At 50.3% G+C, this 22042-nt stretch overlaps 1 protein-coding gene across 1 annotated transcript in view; it reads left to right on the top strand.

The window, feature by feature from the left end:
- NCAN (neurocan) overlaps positions 1–22042 on the top strand; it is a 57922-nt gene that overhangs the window by 5752 nt on the left and 30128 nt on the right. Inside the window, exons 2-5 of the mRNA XM_063147340.1 lie at positions 6412–6813; positions 8748–8922; positions 15325–15452; positions 20065–20358. Coding sequence (XP_063003410.1) covers positions 6412–6813; positions 8748–8922; positions 15325–15452; positions 20065–20358 — 999 coding nt within the window. The remainder of the gene's footprint in view (positions 1–6411; positions 6814–8747; positions 8923–15324; positions 15453–20064; positions 20359–22042) is intronic.

Raw genomic sequence — 22042 nt, 5'->3', positions numbered from 1 at the left:
GAGACACAAGGAACTAGTCCTCAGGGCTGATGATGACGGAGATGAACTGCATCGATCAGAGGAGACGTCACTGAGAAGACGGACAAACAGAGGGCTGTATTGCCAGCAATCGCTTGATCTTCCTCCGCAAATCTGTCTAACCCTTTTCTGAGGAGCCATCTGAACGATCGGTTATCACAACGTCCTGTGGCGCTGAGTTCCGCAAGTGGATGATGTGTCATGACTTGAACCCCTGAACCCTCTTTTTCTTTCTGCCACCCACTCACTTATTCTGTTACCTTCTCTCTCTCTCTCTCCTCTTTCTCTCGCTCTGTCCTTCCCCAACCCTCTTTCTGCCACCCCTGTCTCCTTTCTGCCACTCTCTGTCTTTCTGCCACCCTCTTTCTCTCTCACTCATTTTCTGCCACACCTCTCTCTCTTTCTGCCACCCTCTTTCTCTCTCACTCATTTTCTGCCACCCCTCTCTGTCTTTCTGCCACCCTCTTTCTCTCTCACCCATTTTCTGCCACACCTCTCTCTCTTTCTGCCACCCTCTTTCTCTCTCACTCATTTTCTGCCACACCTCTCTCTCTTTCTGCCACCCTCTTTCTCTCTCACTCATTTTCTGCCACCCCTCTCTGTCTTTCTGCCACCCTCTTTCTCTCTCACTCATTTTCTGCCACACCTCTCTCTCTTTCTGCCACCCTCTTTCTCTCTCACTCATTTTCTGCCACCCCTCTCTGTCTTTCTGCCATCCTCTTTCTCTCTCGCTCATTTTCTGCCACCCCTCTCTCTTTCTGCCACCCTCTTTCTCTCTCACCCATTTTCTGCCACCCCTCTCTCTTTCTGCCACCCTCTTTCTTTCTCACTCATTTTCTGCCACCCCTCTCTGTCTTTCTGCCACCCTCTTTCTCTCTCGCTCATTTTCTGCCACCCCTCTCTCTTTCTGCCACCCTCTTTCTTTTTCACTCCTTTTCTGCCACCCCCCTCTTTTTGCCACTCTCCTTCTCTCTCACTCCTTTGCTGCCACTCTGGGTGTGTGCCACCCTCCTTCTCTCCCCCTCCCTCCCTCTCTTCTGCTCCAACCCAGCATGCTACCGGGGGGGGGGGAATCTCTCCTGCTAGGGGTCTGAACTAATCGCTTGCAGAGGGCTGTCGCTACCAGCCGTGGGCCGCATGAAACCAGACCAAGGGCCGAAAGTCGGCCACCGCAGCTCCAACCACAACGCGCCCTGCCTCTCTTTCTGGATAGGTTTTCCGGGACCCCGAGGTTAGAACAAATCCTAGCCTTAGCCCATCTGATGTGCTTTAATCAACTTGACTGCCAGCCCAGGCTCGTCCGGCTTTTAAAATTCCGGGGCTCAGCGAGGATCATTATTAGCTTAAATGAACAGCAGACAGCTGCAGAGGCCAGAAGAACATCAGCAGAGGCACCAGCAGCGGCCTTGTTCAAATTGGCGTCAAAACGATCACCTCGGTTTCCCTTTGTTTCCGCGGCCCTTTCCACTCCCTGCACCAACCTCCCCTTCCTATAATTGGGTCCAGCTGGCTGCGGAGAAAAATCAATCAGAGGAATGAGCACGGAGCCTATCGCGCGCACAGAGATGATTAATTTTACTGTAGCGAAGTCCGGAGAGAGGAGGACGCGTCTTTCTTGGCTGCGAAAACCCGCTCCTGTGACTAGCCAGGGGGAGTTTGCGGGCTACAATTTGGCTATCTGACCTTCCGTCGCTGTGGGTGCCTCCGCCTCCATACCTGCCGATCGCGAGAAAAGGCACTCCCGAAATTCTACAAATCCCTCACTTGATCTCAGAGCTCCAGGACCCTCCTGTCTTTGCTTACAAAACAGAGCCACCTTCGGAATAAAACTTGGGACGTTTGCACTAGGTATGCGGGAGACGTTCATTCAGTTCGTCGTGTAATGAGAACCTCTATGGAAACCGAAATTAGTTTATCCTCCAAAACATGCATTTTTCTGAATTTTGCAATAGGGCTCACTAATAAAAGTGTGTCCCAACATGCATCAATTAGGGGAAATAATGTTGAAGAAGGCATTATATTCTAGGGATGTGCTCTGCTTCTCCTTGGGCCGGAGAAGCAGGAATGGATCAGGGGGGCTTCGCTTCCCCTTAAGGCGGAGGCGAAGAGGATCGGGGGAGCAGCAGAGCATTGCGGAGCGGATCGAGGTGAAGGCGGATCCTTCGCCTCGATCCGGAGCTCTGCAAAAAAGGTAAGGGAGGTTTATTTGGCCCTGCTGCTGTCGCTGCCGCCCATGCAGCGACGGTGGCAGAGCCAGGTAAGGGCGCAAGGGGGAGGGGGGGTCTTACCTGCATCCATCCACGGTCCCTATTATATTCAGAAAATTGCTTGCAACCATGTGCATACTAGGCAATAATGCATGCAATAGCAGAAATCCAGACAGAAACGCTTATGAATTTTCATGCAAAGGTCTCAGATTCATTCATTCATTCATTCATTTATTACATTTTTATACAACCCAATAGCCGAAGCTCTCTGGGCGGTTCACAAAAATTAAAACCATGAGAAGCATAATAAAACAACCGACAGTCTTAAAAGCACAAATACAAAATACGATATAAAAAAGCACAACCAGGATAAAACCACACCGCAGAAATTGATGTAGGTTAAAATACGGAATTAAAAGAGCAAATTTTAAATTTAAGTTGAATTAGGTGTTAAAATACTGAGAAAATAAAAAAGTCTTCAGTGGCAATGGAAGGAGTACAGTGTAGGCACTAGGCGAACCTTTCTGGGGAGCTCGTTCCACAGCCGGGGGGCCACAGCAGAGAAGGCCCTGCTCCTGGTAGCCACCTGCCTCACTTCGTGTGTGCAAACGGTGCCACGTCTATACTGCTCGATAGCCAAAGCACTCTGGGCTGTGCACAAAAATTAAAACCACTAAGTACAGCTTAAAATATAAAGTATGGAAGCTTAAAGCCATGATATAAAAGCACAACCAGAAGGGGGGGGAAAAGAGCAGCAATGCAGAGATTTAACATACAGATTTAAAACAGCTAAAGGAGTAGGATGCTAAAATACTGAGAAAATAAAAAAGGTCTTCAGCTGGCAACAGGAGTACAGTGTAGGCGCCAGGCGAACCTCCTTTGGAGCTCGTTCCACAGCCAGGGTGCCACAGCAGAGAAGGCCCTGCTCCTGGTAGCTGCCTGCCTCACTCCCTTTGGCAGGGACTCGCGGAGAAGGACCCCTGAGGATGACCTTAAGCTCCGGGCAGGTACATAGGGGAGGAGGCATTCCTTCAGATAGCCTGGCCCCAAGCCGTTCAGGGCTTTGAATGTTAGATTCATTTTTCCTCCTCCTTTTCTTTGCTGACATGCAGCCATATGCATTGATAAAACACTGCCTCAACGCAGCCTTCATTTAACTCCACGTTAATATAGTTGCGCTGAGATCCGTTTCCGTTTTCTCAAGGCGCCGGAGCCCCTGTGCGTGCGCTGCTTTTAAGAGTTGAATGGGGATTGACGTGGTTTAAAATACAGCCAATCAATTTCAGGGTAAGCCGCTGCAGAAAGTGATAGACTCTGGGGCAAAAGAAATCTTAACTTCGCTTATACACAGATGGGGTCTGCGGTGGCGATGACTGATGAGGAAAGGTTTCTGGGAACAGCTCAATTAAAACGTAGACCCTGCGCACAGCTGCTGTGCAAAAGGCAAATTCCAAACGGTTGGGGAGCGCTTCGAAAGGCATTAAAGATGAAAACCCTCGCGATGCAAATGCTCTTGTAGCGCTCTCATCCGAATCTGTGGCGCGACCACACTTAAAACACAGTGCTGGTCCCCACATCTCAGAAAGGATGGAATCAAGGTGGGAAAGGCAACCTAAGTGATTGATTTGATTTATTACATTTATATCCCACCCCATAGCCGAAGCTCTCTGGGCTGTTTACAAAAGTTAAAAACAGTGGACATTAAAAAGTATAGAAAATTTAAAACCACCAAAAACATAAACAGTATAAAAACAATGGTATCCATTTTAAAAAGCAACAGTTCTGGGGTCCGTTAAAAAACAAACAAACTTAGAGTTGTTAAATGCTGTTAAATGCCTGGGAAAAGAGAAAAGTCTTGACCTGGCGCCGAAAAGGTAACAATGTTGGCGTCAGGTGAGCCTCATCGGGGAGATCATTCCATAATTGAGGGGCCACCGCTGAAAAGGCCCTCTCCCTTGTTGCTGTCCTCCGAGCTTCCTTCGGAGTAGGCACTCGGAGGAGGACCTTAGGTGTTGAGCGCAGTGTACTGGGTGGTTCATGTCGGGAGAGGCGTTCCGTCAGGTATTGTGGTCCCAAGCCGTGTAGGGCTTTATAGGTTAAAACCAGCACCTTGAATTGGGCTCAGAAGCGTATAGGTAGCCAATGCAAGCGGGCCAGAATTGGTGTTGGGGCCCTGGAGCGACTTCCTAGCTTGGCCACAGCGGCACAGGTGCTAGTAACCTCGAGTCTAGACTACTGCAATGTGTTCTATATGGGGCTGCCCTTAAGACTGTTCCAGAAGCGTCAGCTTGGGCAAGTTGCAGCTGATCATCCGTGCTGCTGTGCCTTGATCTGCAGCCATCGGATTGCATTTATCTCCAGGCGGCCTTACAATGAGTCAGACCTTTGGCTCCTCTATAGGTCAGTATTTTGGGATTTCAGATGGGGCGTGTGTGTGTGTGTGTGTGTCTCCCAGCCCTACCTGGCGAAGCCAAGAACGGAAGCTGGGACTTCTGCCTGCAAACCAGGCGCTCTAACCAACAGCTCCAGCTCTTTGCTACACCAAGTGGCAGAAGGGCAGAAAAGAGAGCGTTCGTTAAAAAGTTGGCGCCCTTCTGCGCAGCAAGCAGAGTTGAGTTTTCTGCAGTTTGGAGGAGAGACAGCGGTATGGGTGCATATTGAGGTATTTGGGGATGTTAGAAAGGGTCGTTTTATCTGCAACAGGGATGGGCAGACTTTAGTCTTGCAGGATTTACTTTTCCCCCCTGGTTGGAGGTCCATCAACAGCAGCTCAAGGAGGCAGGCACAGAACGACGTGTCGAGGACACGCTCAGCCCAGGTCTTCGTTTTCACTGCCAGAGCTGCTGCGCTCTCCTGTATCTTTAGCAGTTGCGTGAAAAAGGGAATTGCAACAAGTGTCAATTGTATGCCTGCAGCACCTGGTGAAATTCCCCCTTCATCACAATAGTTAAAGCTGCAGAAGCCCTGCCCTCTTTTGAATCTGGTCACTCTAGCTGCAGCTTTAACTGTTGTGATGGAGGGGATTTCACCAGGTGCTGCATGCATACAAACGACACCTCTGCTGAAATCCTCTTTTCAGTACAACTCTTAAAGCTACAGAAGCCCTGTCCTCCTTTTCCATATGGTGACCCTACTATTGTGAAACCATGGGGATTTGGAAAACCGTGCTTCTCTACGGTAAAGCCCCCAAAGATCCTGGTGTAGTTTCTGCCTGCCCTTGATCTGGAAGGCAGTGAGCGACCTTGTTCAGACGACATGTTAAGCCATGGTGGTTTAGCATTTTCAGCTAAATATTATGGCTTAGCTTGTCATGTGAACTACGACTTAGCACATTGTGTAAACCCCTCCTAACCATGGCGGTTTAAACATGCTCACTAACCATTTGCTGCAAAAGGCTAGCAGCTTAAAAGTAGTGTTTTGTCTGAACAGGCGCAGTGTGTGTGTGTGTGTTGTTGGAGTGGAGGGAGAAGGAATTATCATGAGTTTGGATAAGCCACCGCAGTTCAAATCCAGCCCTCCTGGGTTCTTATTCTCCTCTCCTATCCAGTCCTACAGTGTTTTTCAGATAGCCACACCCCATCCCCTGGCCACGCCCCCTTTCCCCTGACCACTAATTGCTTGGTAGTCTCCCAGGTTTTGTGCAATTTCTCCCCCTCACCAAATGGCAATGCCTCTCCGAAGGCTATGATAGCGACAGTACTGACTTGAAGGTAAAAGGTGGCAGTGTTGGAGGTGGGAGGTTGGCCTTGCGCCTTTGGCCATGCCCACTCTGGGAAAGAAACCCCTGTGGCTGAGAGAGGAACTGCACCTTTGCCCTTTGGCCACACCCACTGTGGAAGTGAAACCCCTGTGGTTGAGAGAGGAACTGCACCTTTGCCCTTTGGCCACGCCCACTCTGGGAAAGTAACCCCTGTGGTTGAGAGAGGAACTGCACCTTTTCCCTTTGCCCAAGCCCACTCTGGGAAAGAAACCCCTGTGGCTGAGAGAGGAACTGCACCTTTGCCCTTTGGCCACGCCCACTCTGGGAAAGAAACCCCTGTGGCTGAGAGAGGAACTGCGCCTTTGCCCTTTGGCCACACCCACTGTGGGAGTGAAACCCCTGTGGCTGAGAGAGGAACTGCACCTTGGGGGTGAAGTGTGCCTGTGACGTCTCTCTCCTTGCTTCACCTCCACCTTTGGCCCGCAGGTACTCAGGACAACGGGAAGGTGATTCACATCAACAAGATCCACCACCACCCGCTCCGGGTCGGCCTTGCGGAGCCCGTGGCTCTTCCTTGCCTCTTCCTCTTGCAACCGTCCGCCTCCCTTGGGCCCAATGCGCCGTCCGACCCGCCGCGCATCAAGTGGAGCAAAGTGCAGTCGGCCACAGGGCAGCCGGAGGACGTCTCCGTCCTGGTGGCCAAGGATAACGTGGTGAAGATCTCCAAGGGCTACGAAGGAAGGATCTCACTGCCGGGATATCCCCACCGCCGCTACAATGCCACCCTTTTGCTTTCGGCCGCCCGGGCCAGCGACGCTGGGCTTTATCGCTGCGAGGTAGTGGCCGGGATCCATGACGAACAAGATTTGGTGCCTCTGGAAGTCACAGGTGAGATTGGCCAAAGCATGGCTAAGCAATGACAATTAGGGATGTCAGAGATTTCATAGAATCATAGTAGAGTTGGAAGTGTCCTCTAAGGCCATTAAGTCCAACCCCCTGCTCCATGCAGGAATCCACCCTAAAGCATCCCTGACAGATGGTTGTCCAGCTGCCTCTTGAAGGCCTCTAGTGTGGGAGAGCCCACAACCTCCCTAGGTCACTGGTTCCATTGTCATACTGCTCTAACAGTCAGGACGTTTTTCCTGATGTCCAGCTGGAATCTGGCTTCCTGTCACTTGAGCCCGTTATTCCGTGTCCTGCACTCTGGGAGGATCGAGAAGAGATCCTGGCCCTCCTCTGTGTGCGATGGAATCAAATGCTTGCGGACTTGTGGGCTGCTCTGGAATTTGACACAAATTTAGTAGTAGAAAAATACGTAACATAAAAGAACACTGGCCAAAAGCATGCATTTCCACCACCCCCAGAGGCTAAAGCATGAAAATGCACATTTGGGAAGGATTTGCACATTTGCGCAAGTGCGACTTTGCGAATCTGTGCAAATTCAGGAAATTGGGGGGTGAGGGGAAACCGACCCTATCAATGAGTGGATGAGAGAACCAAAAGGCCCCTGGCAATCTACAAAACACTGATGGAACAGATTTTACAAAATCCATGTAACCCTAATAACCCTAACGATAAGAGTTCAAAGGAAAACCATTCGTCATCACATTTGCATAACGCCCCCAGCTTTTAGCAGTTTAACACCCTTGTGCAATATCAGAAGGCCTGTGGGGGGGGGGGTGTTTTTCCCAAAGTTTGCAGAAGTACAAAACAAAATATTTTTTAAAAAAATCGGGGGAAACGTCCTCAAGTGCAGGGACCGGAAAAAGTAGCGCTGTCCCAAAACTTACTCCTACTTTTTTTTTAAAAAAAAATCCTTTAGAATTCAATTTGATAGAAAAGAAATTGCTTTTGAAAAGTAATTCATAGGAGAAGGAAAATTGGGGGAAATTCTCATGGGTCGGGTTCTAGGCTTTTGTGTTTATCATACTTATGGGGAGTTTGGGGGATGTCTTTCGTTATACAATCATAGCACTGGCTGCCTGTAGCCGCCTTTGCTTCCCACACATCAGTTAAGCCCAGGGAAAGATCAATGTCATTCTTCCCACAGGGCTTTCCCAGCTCAGGAAATGCAGGCAGCTGGGGAGGCTGCAGATCAATGAAGAGACGTGTAATAGAAAGATAAAGCATACCTTTAGTCCCCTCGCGGTGATTTATTTTGGTGGCTCAAAAACGCCACCAAAGTCAATTATAACATGTCCTGACAGTGAGACAGAAAATGGCAACCTCTTTCACGGGGGAAGAAAATTTGCAGGAAATCAGAGGACAGATTTGGGCATGTTGCTCGTCCCACCTGTACCCAGGAAATGGACCCCACACTGCCCCCTCGACCTGTACTGTGGAACCAGGCTGCCCACACAATTGATGACGTTCTCGGTGGCAGCAGCGGCACAAGCCAACAAAACGAAAACCCTTAGGGAAACCATTGAAAGATGCTGTGCGACAACCCTGGCTGACGGCGAACCCTGTCTGTGAGAAACAGTTGAGGAATTTCTCCCCCCCCCCCCCCCGGTGAAATTCGGCAAAATGGTTCACCCAGTTTCTCAGCCCGCAGAGCAGGTGGAGAATTTGGAGAGGCCGTTTGCAGACTGCTCTAGTGACAACAGCCAATGGGAGCAGAGCGTGCTGGTTGTTGGGAGGGGGGCAGTGCCAAACTGGGTGAGAGAACGTAATGGAGTATCGTGGATGAGGGTATGGCCGGCTAGATCATCGAAGACGAGCAACCCGTACTGCAACATTTGGTTACAGCCTTCACTCGTCCCATCCTTAGCATTCACACCTACCTGTCCTCTCTTTCAATGCCTCACCCCATACACACGTAGGTGTGGTTTTCCACTACCGGGCTGCCAGCAACCGCTACGCACTGACCTTCTCGGAAGCGCAGACGGCCTGCGAGGAGAACTCCGCCGTCATCGCCTCCCCAGCCCACCTCCAAGTGGCGTTTGAGGACGGGTTCGACAACTGCGATGCGGGATGGCTCTCCGACCGCACTGTCAGGTATGTGGGAGAACGTACCTTCCAACGGTCTTGATTTATAAGGAGCGATTTTCTGACACTGGTCCCTGGTAAAATATTGATTTCTCCCAATTTATTTTCCTTTTCAGGCTTTCGGTGGTGTGTTTTTTAATGTTAGTGAACGCTAGTCTCCTACAAATGTCAACCCCCCTCACTAGTTCTTTAGATTTTAAATCTCTGAAGGAGGGCAGATGTGTCGCGGCCTCTTTGCAGGGTGAAACGGCAGCAAAAAAGGCTAACGCGATTGAAGGCTGCCTAACGGAACTGTCTTTTTTTAAAAAAAGTTAGCTCAGCAGTGGGGTTTGGAGCACTACAGAGTGCCAAAGTGGAGCACTACCAAGGCCGAAGCAGATCGGCACTGAAGCGTCAGGGCGCTTCGGGCCGCTTCGGGGTGGTACCGGGCTGCTCCCACCCACCCAACGGGAAAGCCAGTGCAAGGCTGGCTGAGAGTCCACAGGACTCACTTATATATTTATTATTTTATTTATTTAGAATATTTATATACCGCTCCTCATTGAAAAAATTTCAGAGCGGTGTACAAGGTAAAATGAAAATAAAAACAGAATAAAACAGTTAAAACAAAATTTAAAAAGAAGCAAAAAACAACAACACAGAAATCCCAGGCTGCATGTTAAAGAAAGGCTTCTTGGAATAAAGATGTTTTCAGGAGGCGCCGAAAGGAGTACAAGGTTGGAGCCTGCCTGACCTCCAGAGGCAGGGAGTTCCACAGGAGGGGGGCCACCACGCTGAAGGCTCTTCCCCTGGTGGACTCCAATCGGAGGATGGTTCTATGTGGAACCACCAGGAGCAGGCCCTCGGATGACCTCAGTGACCGGGCAGGTTGGTAAGGGAGAAGGCGCTCTCTCAGGTATCCTGGTCCCAAGTTGTTTAGGGCTTTGTACACAAGTACAAGAACCTTCAACCTGGCCCGGTAGCGAATAGGCAGCCAGTGCTGTTCCCTCAGCAGAGGAGTTCCATGCTGGAAAGGGGCAGCTCAAGACCACAGCCGAGCTGCAGCATTCTGCACTAGCTCCAGCTTCCGGAGCAGCTTCAAGGGCAGCCCCACATAGAGCGCGTTGCAGTAATCCAGTCTTGAGGTTACCAATGCCTGTACCACCGTGGTCAAGCTATCCCTGTCCAGGAGAGGCCGTAGTTGGAAAACCAACCGAAGATGGTAAAAGGCACTCCGAGCCGTGGCGGCTACTTGAGCCTCCAACGACAGAAACGGGTCTAAGAGTACCCCCAAACTACGAACCTGTTCTTTCAGAGGCAGAGCAACCCCATCCAGAACAGGCAATGAGCCTGTCTCCCAGACTCGGGAACCACTCACCCACAGGGCTTCCGTCTTGCCAGGATTCAGTCTCAGTTTATTGGCCCTCATCCAGCCCATTACTGAGTCTAGGCACTGGTCCAGGACTTGCACAGCCTCACCTGATTCAGTTGTCACAGGGAGATAGAGCTGCGTGTCATCAGCGTATTGATGGCATTTAGCTCCAAATCCCCTAATGACCGCTCACAACGGCTTCATATAGATGTTAAATAATATTGGGGACAAGATGGTGCCCTGCGGCACTCCATAGCTCAATTGCCAGGAGGCCGAGGACTGGTCACCCAATGCTACTCTCTGAAAATGACCCCATAGGTAGGACCGGAACCACTGTAAAACGGTGCCTCCGATGCCCATCCCACAGAGTCGATCCAGGAGGATACCATGGTCGATGGTATCAAAAGCCACCGAGAGATCGAGCAGGATTAACAGGGTTGCATTCCCCCTGTCCCTCTCTCGATAAAGGTCATCCATCAGGGCGACCAAGGCTGATTCAGTCCCGTAACCAGATCGGAACCCAGACTGGAATGGATCTAGATAATCCGTATCCTCCAAGAGTGCCTGCAGTTGCTCCGCCACAACCCTCTCAAGTACCTTCCCTAAAAAAGGAGTGTTAGCAACTGGGCGGTAGTTGCCTAATACCATCGGGTCCAGGGTGGGCTTCTTCAGGAGTGGTCGCACTACTGCCTCCTTAAGGACAGCAGGGACCACCCCTTCCCGGAGGGAAGCATTTATCACCCCCTGGACCCACCCAGTCAGACCCCCTCGGCTTGCTTTTATAAGCCAGGAGGGACAGGGATCGAGAGGGCAAGTGGTCGGCCGCACTGCTGCAAGCACCTTGTCCACATCATCAGGCCGCAATAACTGGAACTGATCCCACAAAATTGGGCAGATGGTGGCATCGGACACCTCAACTGGAGCTGCACTAAAAACAACGTCAAGCTCGCTGCGGAGAGAAGCGATCTTGTCCTCAAAGTGTGATGCAAAAAGGTCACAGCGGGTCCTTGACGGAGCCAGGGCCCCATTTGCTGGGGAGGATGTTAGCAGCCCCCGGACCACCCGGAAGAGCTCCGCTGGACGGCTACTCGAGGACGCAACGGAGGCAGCAAAATAAGCCACCTTTGCTGGCCGCACTGCCACGCAATAGGCACGATTATGCGCTCTACAGCGTGCTCGGTCATCTTCGCTTCGAGACTTGCGCCATTTGCGTTCCAGCCGACGTCCAGCCTGTTTCATTGACCGCAACTCCTTAGTATACCAAGGAGCAGAGCGGGCTCTACAGGACCGGAGAGGACACTCAGGTGCGATCAAGTCGATGGCCCTCCGCATCTCACCATTCCACAGTGAGGCTGGGGCCTCAGCTGGATCACCAGCTCTCTCCACTGGAAAATCCCCAAGAGCATTCAGAAATCCATTGGATTCCATCAGTCTCCTGGGGCGGACCATCCGAATGGGTCCCTCACCCTTGCAGGAGGGTAGTAATGCCGTGAGTTCAAATCTCACCAAGAAATGGTCTGACCATGACAATGGGGTTACTTGGACCCCCCCAATCTTCAGATTACCCATCTCACAGCTTGGAGCAAAAACCAAATCAAGGGTATGCCCTGCTTTATGTGTTGGGCCAATGACAAACTGAGACAGCCCAATGGTTGTCATGGAGGCCATAAAGTCCCGAGCCGGAGCCCCAGAGACAGCCTCAGCATGAAAGTTGAAGTCGCCCAGAACCACCGTCCTGGGTTCCTCCAACCCCACACTCGAGACTGCCTCCGCCAGCTCAGTCAGGGAGGATGCCGGGCAGCAGGGTGGGCGGTATACCAGCAGCATCCCCAATCTGTCTCTCTGGCCCAACACCAGGTGCAAACCTTCAAGGCCTGCTCCAAGATGGAGTGGTTTCCTGGTGATAGAGATGGAAGTTCTATGAATCACGGCGACCCCCACCCCACCCCGTCCCTCCAATCTATGTTGGTGCTGCACTGAGTACCCAGATGGGCAGAGCTGAGTCAGGTCAACCCCACCCAGCTCACCCACCCAAGTCTCAGTAATGCACGCCAGGTCAGCCCTCTCATCCAGGATTAAATCATGAATAAGAGAGGTCTTATTGCGGACCGACCTGGCATTAAAGAGCAGCACCACAAGGAAGGAGGGCTCAGTGGATGAGCTACCAGGTACATGAGAACTAGAGGAGGAGGGTAGAAGGGGAACAGTGTGAAGACACCTGGAACCCGTTCTACGCTGATGTTGCAACCCCTTCCTCCTGCCATATCTCCTTCTGCCCCAAATCACTGGAATAGTGGCTCCCCCTCCATGTGTCCCTGCATCACGGCTTCCCAAAAACATCTTTACCTACACCACCTATGCACTCACTTACCATTCAAACCCACACTCACTTCCCTCTCCCTCCCTGGTCACCTCCTTTCGCTGCTGCCACCGCTGCTACTTAACTTCATGTATGTCCTCTTCCCTGAGAGCCAAGCTGCCATTTAAAGGTAATATCGCGGGGACTCTCTTTTTTTAATAGCTCTATGGCCGCACACTTCAGCAATCATAACGGCTTAGTTTGTAGCCATAGAGCTATTAAAAAAAGCAGAGCCCCCGCAATATTACCTTTAAATCACAGCTCAGCTCTCAGGGAAGACAACGCACATGAAGGCAAGTCGCGGCAGTCCTGGGTTTGGGGGGGGGAGGGGAGGGGGAAGTCAGCAAGTCAGGGGACTCCTGTTCAGCTTCGCCCCTAGCTTTCCTGGGTTGCCTGCCACACAGTTGGCACCCAAGAGCCTTGCAAAAGCCAAACCGCCTCGGGGCCCCGAATCTCGCTTCAGCTTCAGTGCTGAAGCGAGGCAGGCAAAGCCCCGAGGTGGCCCAAGGCGAATCAGGGCTGTTTTGGAGCCTTCGAAACGTGTCGTGGGGCGGGCTGTGCAGAGCCCTAGAAATGAAGCATTTGAACTGAACCGTCATTCCCCTTCTTCCCACCTTGATTTCGAGATTTCCTATGGTGCACTGCTGCACCCACATATGGGCTTCTCTCTGCCACCCCCTACCAACCACTTCCCCCCACTCTCTCTCTTCCCCCTCCCCCCACCTCTTTTCTCTGCCACCTCCTTCTCTTCCCTTCCCTTTTCCACATAGCAAGCTGTCAGTTCAGCATTCCTGTCTGAACTCATCATTTACAGAGGGCTTCTTAAATTCACCCAAAGTTGCCCTCTCTGGGTTTAAGGATTTTTATGGTCAATGCTTCAGGATTTTCTGCAGTTAATGTTTTAGCGTTTAGTCCAGTCGCTGCTTTAAGGTTTTGTAAGAATCCACGGTGCAGATTGGTTATGAGTGGTTTACGGGGTGGGGTGGGGTGCCTATGTAAGAATGGATGAAATCTAAGATGTTTAATATGTGCAAATGTTCGTATGAATAAAGATTAACTTCAAGCATCTTATTTGTTGGGTATTCCCAACAAATGACTTATTTGTCGGGAATTAAATCTCCGGAGTAAGTTGTTTTTCTAAATGTAGAAGACTGTTATAGCTGAGATTGAATAAAAGTCTCTCGTCGTTTTCGTGCAGAGGAGTTATTGTCACAGTTTTGGTTCCTTCTTTTCACTTAGGCCTTAGCTCCCTTGTAGTACCAGCCTTCATGTGAATGTTGATCAAATACTGCAGCATATGGCTACGTTGAGATTTATTGGGTGGGGTGTTTCGCTGACGCAGAACAGCACATGGGCGCACTTGCGCAAGACGCTGCAGAAAAAGCATCAAAATTGCATTTCCTTTCCATACACACCTGAGCATTGGTAAAAGCAGGAGGGGAGAGGCTAGAACAACCTCCATTTCCCTGGTGCCCTCTGGGTGTGTTGGACTACAACTCCCAGTATCCCCAGCCATCATGGTTTCGTAGCCAACGCGTCTGGAGGGAGCCAGGTTGCGGAAGCCACAAATCAACACATGCTAAGAGTACAGTGCCTGACTGTGCACCATAATGCAACTGCCATGCTGACTGGGGGTAATGGGTGTTGTAGTCCAACACATCCAGAGGCCGCCAGGTTAAGCTGGTGAGTGGAAGGAACAGCATGTGCCACTATACCTATATTCCGGCAGGCCTATCCAGTGAAATTTTAGAATATTTATAGCATGTTTTAAGGATGTTTTAATCGTGTATGCTATGTTTTTAATGTGTTATATTCACTGTTGTTCCCCGCCTCGATCCAAGTGGAGAGGCGGGTAAGAAATAAATTATTATTATTATTATTAATTTATTTTATTTATTTATTACATTTATATACCGCCCCATAGCCGAAGCTCTCTGGGCGTTTTACAGAAGTTAAAAAACAGTGAACATTAAAAACAAATATACAGATTTTTAAAAAACCATCAAAAGCATAAAAACGACAATATCCATTTAAAACAACTATTCTTGGGAGTCAGTTAAAAACAATTGTTAATTGCCTGGGAGAAGAGAAGAGTCTTGATCTCGTGCCGAAAAGATCACAATGCTGGCACCAGGTGAGCCTCGTTGGGGAGATCATTCCGTAATTGGGGGGGCCACCACTGAAAAGGCCCACTCCCTTCTTGAGGTTTGCAGTTGTCCTGGTTAAACTGGAATTAGGGGAAATTAAACGGGAAGCAGAGAAGCACGGAGGAGCGATAGATCAACCAAATCAGGGGGATTAGAATCATAGAATCATAGAATAGTAGAGTTGGACGGGGCCTATAAGGCCATCAAGTCCAACCCCTATAAGGCTATCAAGTCCAATTGGTTCATCCCAAGTTACAAGAGGCCGCTTTCCCATCACAGACCTTCAGAGGTGCCCCCCTGGCAACTAATTGCAATTCACGCTGACATCAAGAGGGGTCCCCCTGTGCTGTGTGCCACCCCGATTTCCCCCTCTGCCCCGTTCACTCTTCCGCTCAAGACTTTGTTATCTGCCTTTTCGTTGCTTCAACGGTGCGCAGCAACGGAGCCAAATCCCGTGGCCTCGTTTTATTCGGCAAAGGCTTCTCAGGGGGATGCTTGAACGTCTCGACCGTCTCCTCTCCCCCTCCCCCAATGCTCCCCCACCCCCACCACAGGTATCCCATCACCCTTTCGAGGCCTGGCTGCTACGGAGACCGCAACAGCCTCCCGGGAGTCCGGAGCTATGGCGAAAGGGATGCCGAAGAAGCGTACGACGTCTATTGCTACTCGAAGGAGCTTCAAGGCAAGTTGACGGGGGTGGATGGAGTCTTGCGTTCCGGAGATGAAATGAATCGTGTGTTGTCGTTAAGGTTGGACGCTCAAGTCCAGGAGTGGTGGGCACTCGTGACCTCGCCGCTCGGCCGCGTAGGCCCTTTGATGGCTTGCTGTGCGGTCCACAGCCACCCCGCCGCTGCCAACTTTGATCTGATCTAATCTACGTCAATCTGCGAGGGGAGGGGGTGGTACCAGACCGTGACATCTCTAGTTGTTGCTTGAAAACAAACAAACAAATAGGAAGTGTGGTGTAGTGGCTAGAGTGTCGGACTGGGAGTCATAGAATCATAGAATCAGAATAGTAGTGTTGGAAGGGGCCTCTAAGGCCATCGAGTCCAACCCCCTGCTCCATGCAGGAATCCACCTTAAAGCATCCCTGACAGATGGTTGTCCAGCTGCCTCTTGTAGGCCTCTAGTGTGGGAGAGCCCACCACCTCCCTAGGTAACTGGTTTCATTGTTGTACTGTTCTAACAGTCAGGATGTTTTTCCTGATGTCCAGCCGGAATCTGGCTTCCTGTCACTTGAGCCCGTTATTCCGTGTCCTGCACTCTGGGAGGATCGAGAAGAGATCCTGGCCCTCCTCTGTGGGACAGCCTTTCAAGGATTTGAAGAGTGCTATCATGTCTCCCCTCCATTTTCTCTTCTCCAGGCTAAACAGGCCCAGTTCTTTCAGTCTCTCCTCATAGGGCTTTGTTTCCAGACCCCTGATCATCCTGGTTGCCCTCCTCTAAACATGCTCCAGCTTGTCTGCTTCCTTCTTGAAGTGTGGTGCCCAGAACTGGACGCAATATTCTAGATGAGGCCTAACCAGAATCGAGAGATCCAGGTTCTAGTCCTCACTTGGCCATGGGAACCCACCGGGTGACTTTTAGACAGTCACGGACTCTTAGCCCAACCCACCTCACAGGGTTGTTGTTGTGTAGATAAAGTGGAGAGAAGGAGGATTATGAAGGGCGGGATATAAATGCAATAATAGTGAGTGGGGAGGATGCTGTGCTTTATTCACGAACTAGTGAATAAATCCAGCTTCACACGGATTGGAGTCATCCTGACGTTGGTGCTGCAAAGCCTCAAAGCAAACTGACTCAGCTCTCACTGTTGGACAGATTGTGCCCCCCCCCCACTCATTCACAACCTGAGGCACAACCCCTGAGGGGTCTGTCTGCTCCATTCTCCTGAGGGTGGTCAGGGAGGGAGCAGATATTATATCCCTTGGCTGACTAATCTCCCCTGGGCTCAAACTGCATAGGCTGCAAAGCTCTGTGCTGGTTAGTCAAGGCTGCCACCTAGTGACTGAAGATGTTACTGTCGGCTTCAAACACAATTTAGATTAATTCAGGGCAAAACTTGGTGGCTTCCAAGCATGCAATGCAGGGCATGAGGAGCAGCGAAGGTGATCTTCGTTGCTGATCCCACCACACACGCATTTTTGTCTAGTCAGGAGAGGGGGGGCGGGTCCCCGATTCCCCCTTCCGAGGTTGGAGTGTGGACTCCGACTTTGGATGGGGGAGTCCCCAGTATCCTATGGCCCTTTAGACCAGTGGTTCCCAATTAGCTAAGTGCTGCGGACCCCTTGTTTTTCAAATGCCAAGCCGTGGACCCCCTACTTTTGAAAAAATGTGTTATCTCTATGATAGTTACCTGTGCAAAGCATTTTTTTGGAGAAAATAAGGGGTAGCCCCTCATAAGCAAAGGATTTTAGAGATACTAAAAAACAGACCCTACAGTTTGTGGTATTTGTGATATTACCACGCAAAAATGGCAGTGATTTAGTTAGGAATATAAAGACGAATTCAATTTTACTAACGTCGAGTTTACAATTGAACAAATTGTGACCTGTTTAGCAGCTACTAAACCTAAATGTGATGGGAGAAATGGTGCCTCTTCCCTTCCACATCTGGTTCAGTATTTCCTACTTTTAATCTCAAATCTGGATCAACATCGAGCTGATTTCTAGGCTTCTTCTTCTTCATATAACAAAACGTCAAAAATGTTTGTTCCCAAAGAGATGTGGAACAAAAGGGAACTAGATGTTTCAAAGCTTTTCCCCCTAACTTCTTATAATCAGGAGAAACCTTCACCCAGAATTGGTCTGGTCTATATTCTTTGGGAAATGATTTCAATGAACCACCACAAGTCACGTCAACAAGTGCATCTCGCTCTTCTGCAGAGAGAGTTGTTAGTTGTACATCACCACGTTCAAAAGGATTCCTTCTCCATGAGTTTTCAGGATTAGGTGCAGGGAAGGAATCTCTGAAGCTAGTCGCTAAATCACGCAGCTGCTCAGGGATGTTATATTTTACTTCTGGTAGGAATTCGTCATCAGTGGACTCCAGAAATGAATGGTGAATATGTGAATGGTGCCACGGACCCCCTGGGTGGGCTACATGGACCCCCTGGGGTCTGCGGACAACCAAGTGGGAACCACTGCTTTAGACAATGCCTAGGGGGCATAGATTTGCTCCAAAGTCTTCCCAGGTCACCCTCAGCACTGATCTATCAGATGTTGGCATCTGAAGTCGCCATTTTCTACTACTGGGTTGTGAGATCATAGAATCATAGAATAGCGGAGTTGGAAGGCCATCGAGTCCAATCCCCTGCTCAATGCAGGAATCCACCCTAAAGCATCCCTGACAGATGGCTGTCCAGCTGCCTCTTGAAGGCCTCTAGTGTGGGAGAGCCCACAACCTCCCTAGGTCACTGATTCCCTGCCCACAAACCCGCCAGGTGGAAGTGTCCGAGAAGGTTTACCTTCAATTCATGTCTGACTTCTCTGGCCCGTTAGAAACGAGATACACGCACACAGCGCACGCGTCACGTAACGCTAACCCTCAACACACGTCCTGACCCCCCCTCCCCGAGAGAACATTGAAGGGTTGTTGCCTTGGGAGAGTTCCTCCACCGTCTCGTCAATCAAAACAAACTGAAAGGGCCCCTTTCAACGGCTCTCAAAAAAGCTTTCCTAATGAAATGAAAAGCCCTGTCGGGAAGAGAGAGGGGGGGGGAAAAAACATCGTAGCTTTCTCCTGAGAACCCGGAGGGGGAAATCGCAAGGAGGCATCGCTTTGATAAATTGGCCATGCTTGGGTACTTTCCTTGTCTCCGTCTGGAGAAAAGGAACCTGCCGAACGAAGGGTAACTTATCTCGCCTTGGCTTTGTTGCTTAAGCAAGGACGATTTGTCAAACGTGGCGGCCTTGGAACTCATCGGATAACTCTCCGAAGTTCAGCGAGGCTTACGGGATGAGACAGAGGTTACACTTTTCTGCGGAGGGCGGACCCTTTGGAAAACATACCGCTACCACCTCCTGTTATAAGCGTACCTTTTCCTGTCCTGTGGCAACAACCGTTTTCTCTGTGGTACAGATTGAACTTCGGTTATTTGATGGGTCCTACAGCTGTTGATGGCTCCTAGTCATAATGGCTATGCGTCACCTCCAGGATCATAGGCAGTGCACCTCTGAACACTAGTAAGCGAGAGGCTACAATTGCATCCATGTCCTCTGGTTGACTTCCCAAAGGCACCTGGGTAGCCATTGTGAAAACAGAATGCTGGGCTCTTATGTAGTCCAATAATGAACTCAGCTGCAGAGCTATTGCTTCACACAGCACATAGAATCATAGAATAGTGGAGTTGGAAGGTGCCTCTAAGGCCATCTAGTCCAACCCCCTGCTCATTGCAGGAATCCACCCTAAAGCATCCCTGACAGATGGCTGTCCAGCTGCCTCTTGAAGGCCTCTAGTGTGGGAGAGCCCACAACCTCCCTAGATCATGGGTTCCATTGTCGTACTGCTCTAACAGTCAGGAAGTTTTTTCTGATGTTTTGTCGTACTACTCTAACAGTCAGCACATTTTTCCTGATGTCCAGCCGGAATCTGGCTTCCTGTAACTTGAGCCCATTCTTCCATATCCTGCACTCTGGGAGGATCGAGAAGAGATCCTGGCCCTCCTCTGTGTGACAACCTTTCAAGTATTTGAAGAGTTCAACTATTGAACTCACTACCACAAGATGTAGTGATGGCCACCACTTTGGGATGGCTTTCGAAGAGGGTTGGATAAATCCCTGGAGGAGAGAAGGCTATCAAGGGCTAAAAAATTCCTGCGTTTCCTCCAGTATCAGAGGCAGTAAGCCTGTGTGCACCAGTTGCTGGGGAGCATGTCCAGGAGGGGGTGCTGTTGCACTCAAATCCTGTATGGGGATTTTCCGTGGGCCACTGTGTAAACAGAAGCTGAACTAGATGAACCCTTAGTCTCATCCAGCATAGCTCCTCTTAAGTTCTTCCATGTATTATCCTCTCCCACTGGTATTGTGCCCAGGAAACCCCAACAGCTGACCTACTTCAGATTCCGAAGCAGGTCGGAATTCTGCGTCATCTCCGAACTGCCCTGGCCTGCTTCGGATTTTGAACCGAATCCAAAGTGGGTTGGGGCAGTTCTGAGATGACCTGAGTTGAATTGGGGCTGATTTGGAAGCTCCGAATCAACCTCCGAGTTTCGGAACTTGTTCCGACAGCAACCCAGCAACAAAGAGTTGGTGTGCGAACACAGCCTAAGCGTGTGACTTCCTTCCTTCTTCCAGGAAAGGTATTTTATGCCTCCAGCCCCGGCCAGCTGACGTTTCCGATGGCCCAAAAGTACTGCCTGAGCCGCGGGGCTCAGCTGGCTACCACGGGACAACTGTACCTCGCCTGGAGGGAAGGGTTGGATCAGTGCGACCCGGGCTGGCTCGCCGACGGAAGCGTCCGTTATCCGATCCGGATGCCCCGGAAGAAGTGCGGCGGGGAGGAGCCCGGGGTGAGGACCGCCTACCAGTTCCCGAACCGGACAGGTTTCCCGGATCCGGCATCAAAGTTCGATGCCTACTGCTACAAAGGTAAACACACGTGCCCACCCACAAATCAATACAGAAACTGATTGGATTTCTTACATTTGCTTCATGGGGCTTATCCTGAAACAATACTGACTGCGAGAAAAGGAGAATAATTCAATTGAAGCTTCCCAAATTTGAATTTCTCCCTGGATTTTGGCATTCTCAATTCGAGGGGGGGGAGGGGAATGCAGGAATCCACCCTAAAGCATCCCTGACAGATGGTTGTCCAGCTGCCTCTTGAAGGCCTCTAGTGAGGGAGATCCCACAACCTCCCTAGGGCACTGGTTCTATTATCATACCACTCGAACAATCAGAAAGTTTTTCCTGGTGTCCAGCCAGAATCTGGCTTCCTGTCACTTGAGCCCGTTATTCCGTGTCCTAAACTCTGGGAGGATCGAGAAGAGATCCTGGCCCTCCTCTGTGGGACAACCTTTCAAGTCCTTGAAGAGTGCTATCATGTCTCCCCTTAGTCTTCATAGAATCATAGACTCACAGAATAGCAGAACTGGAATGGGCCTACAAGGCCATCGAGTCCAACCCCCTGCTCAATGCAGGAATCCACCCTAAAGCATCCCTGACAGATGGTTGTCCAGCAGCCTCTTGAAGGCCTCTAGTGTGGGAGAGCCCACAACCTCCCTAGGTAACTGGTTCCATTGTCGTACTGCTCTAACAGTCAGGATGTTTTTCCTGATGTCCAGCCGGAATCTGGCTTCCTTTTACTTGAGCCCATTATTCCATGTGCACTCTGGGAGGATCAAGAAGAGATCCTGACCCTCCTCTGTATTGGAAGAGTCCTCTCATGTCTCCCCTCAATCTTCTCTTCTCTCGGCTAAGCATGCCCAGTTCTTTCAGTCTCTCCTCATCAGGCTTTGTTTCCAAATGCTCCAGCTTGTCCGTTTCATGGGCATTTTGCATAATTTCCCCCATCAGGACCTGCAATTTTCAGAGTAAAACTGCGCAAAATCCAGAAAGAAGGTGCACAAATTTGGCTGTCCTTTGCACACATTGCTCTGAAATGTGTGCAAATTTAACCCCAAATGCTTGCACATTCCCCCCCACCGGAATGTGCGCAAATTGTAGAATCGGCAGGGGAAATGCGCAAAAAGCAAACTAAACCGAGTCGTATATGCCACAGAACTCCGTCAAGTCAAACAAAGAAATGAATCAGATTTCCCCGGGACAGAAATCCCTACCCCTGGATACAAAATGCTGAAAACACATCACACTTTTTGTACACTCAAACTCTAGAATAGTAGAGTTGGAAGGGGCCTACAAGGCCATCCGAGTCCACCCCCCTGCTCAACACAGGAATCCACCCTAAATCATACCTGACACTCCTGCTTTCATATCCCGGCTCGTGTGCTGCCTTCCTCCACTCGCAAATAATTTCTTGCAATAACAGGCAGGGAGAGACTTTGGGGACAGAATAGGTCAAGATTTATGACCGCCCCCCTCTCCATCTGCCCCGGACACAACCAGGTCCCTGTGGTACTGGTGGTACACAAGTATAGGCACTTTGTTTTATTAAAGGGAGGGCATTAGCGACACAGCCCGCTCACTCTCTTTCGGCAGCAGCTGCGTCATAAATCAGCTGGGGTTGGCAAAGGAGAAGAAAATTGAATCCCGGGGTCCCTGGCCTGCATGCCTCTCAAAGCGTCTGGAACCATTGCGCCTTAAATCGCACCAA

Source organism: Elgaria multicarinata, chromosome 23 (genome assembly GCF_023053635.1).
Source record: "Elgaria multicarinata webbii isolate HBS135686 ecotype San Diego chromosome 23, rElgMul1.1.pri, whole genome shotgun sequence".
NCBI classification, from domain to species: domain Eukaryota; kingdom Metazoa; phylum Chordata; class Lepidosauria; order Squamata; family Anguidae; genus Elgaria; species Elgaria multicarinata.
The sequence above is the reverse complement of the archived record's forward strand: the minus strand, read 5'-3'. Positions and strand labels throughout refer to the sequence as shown.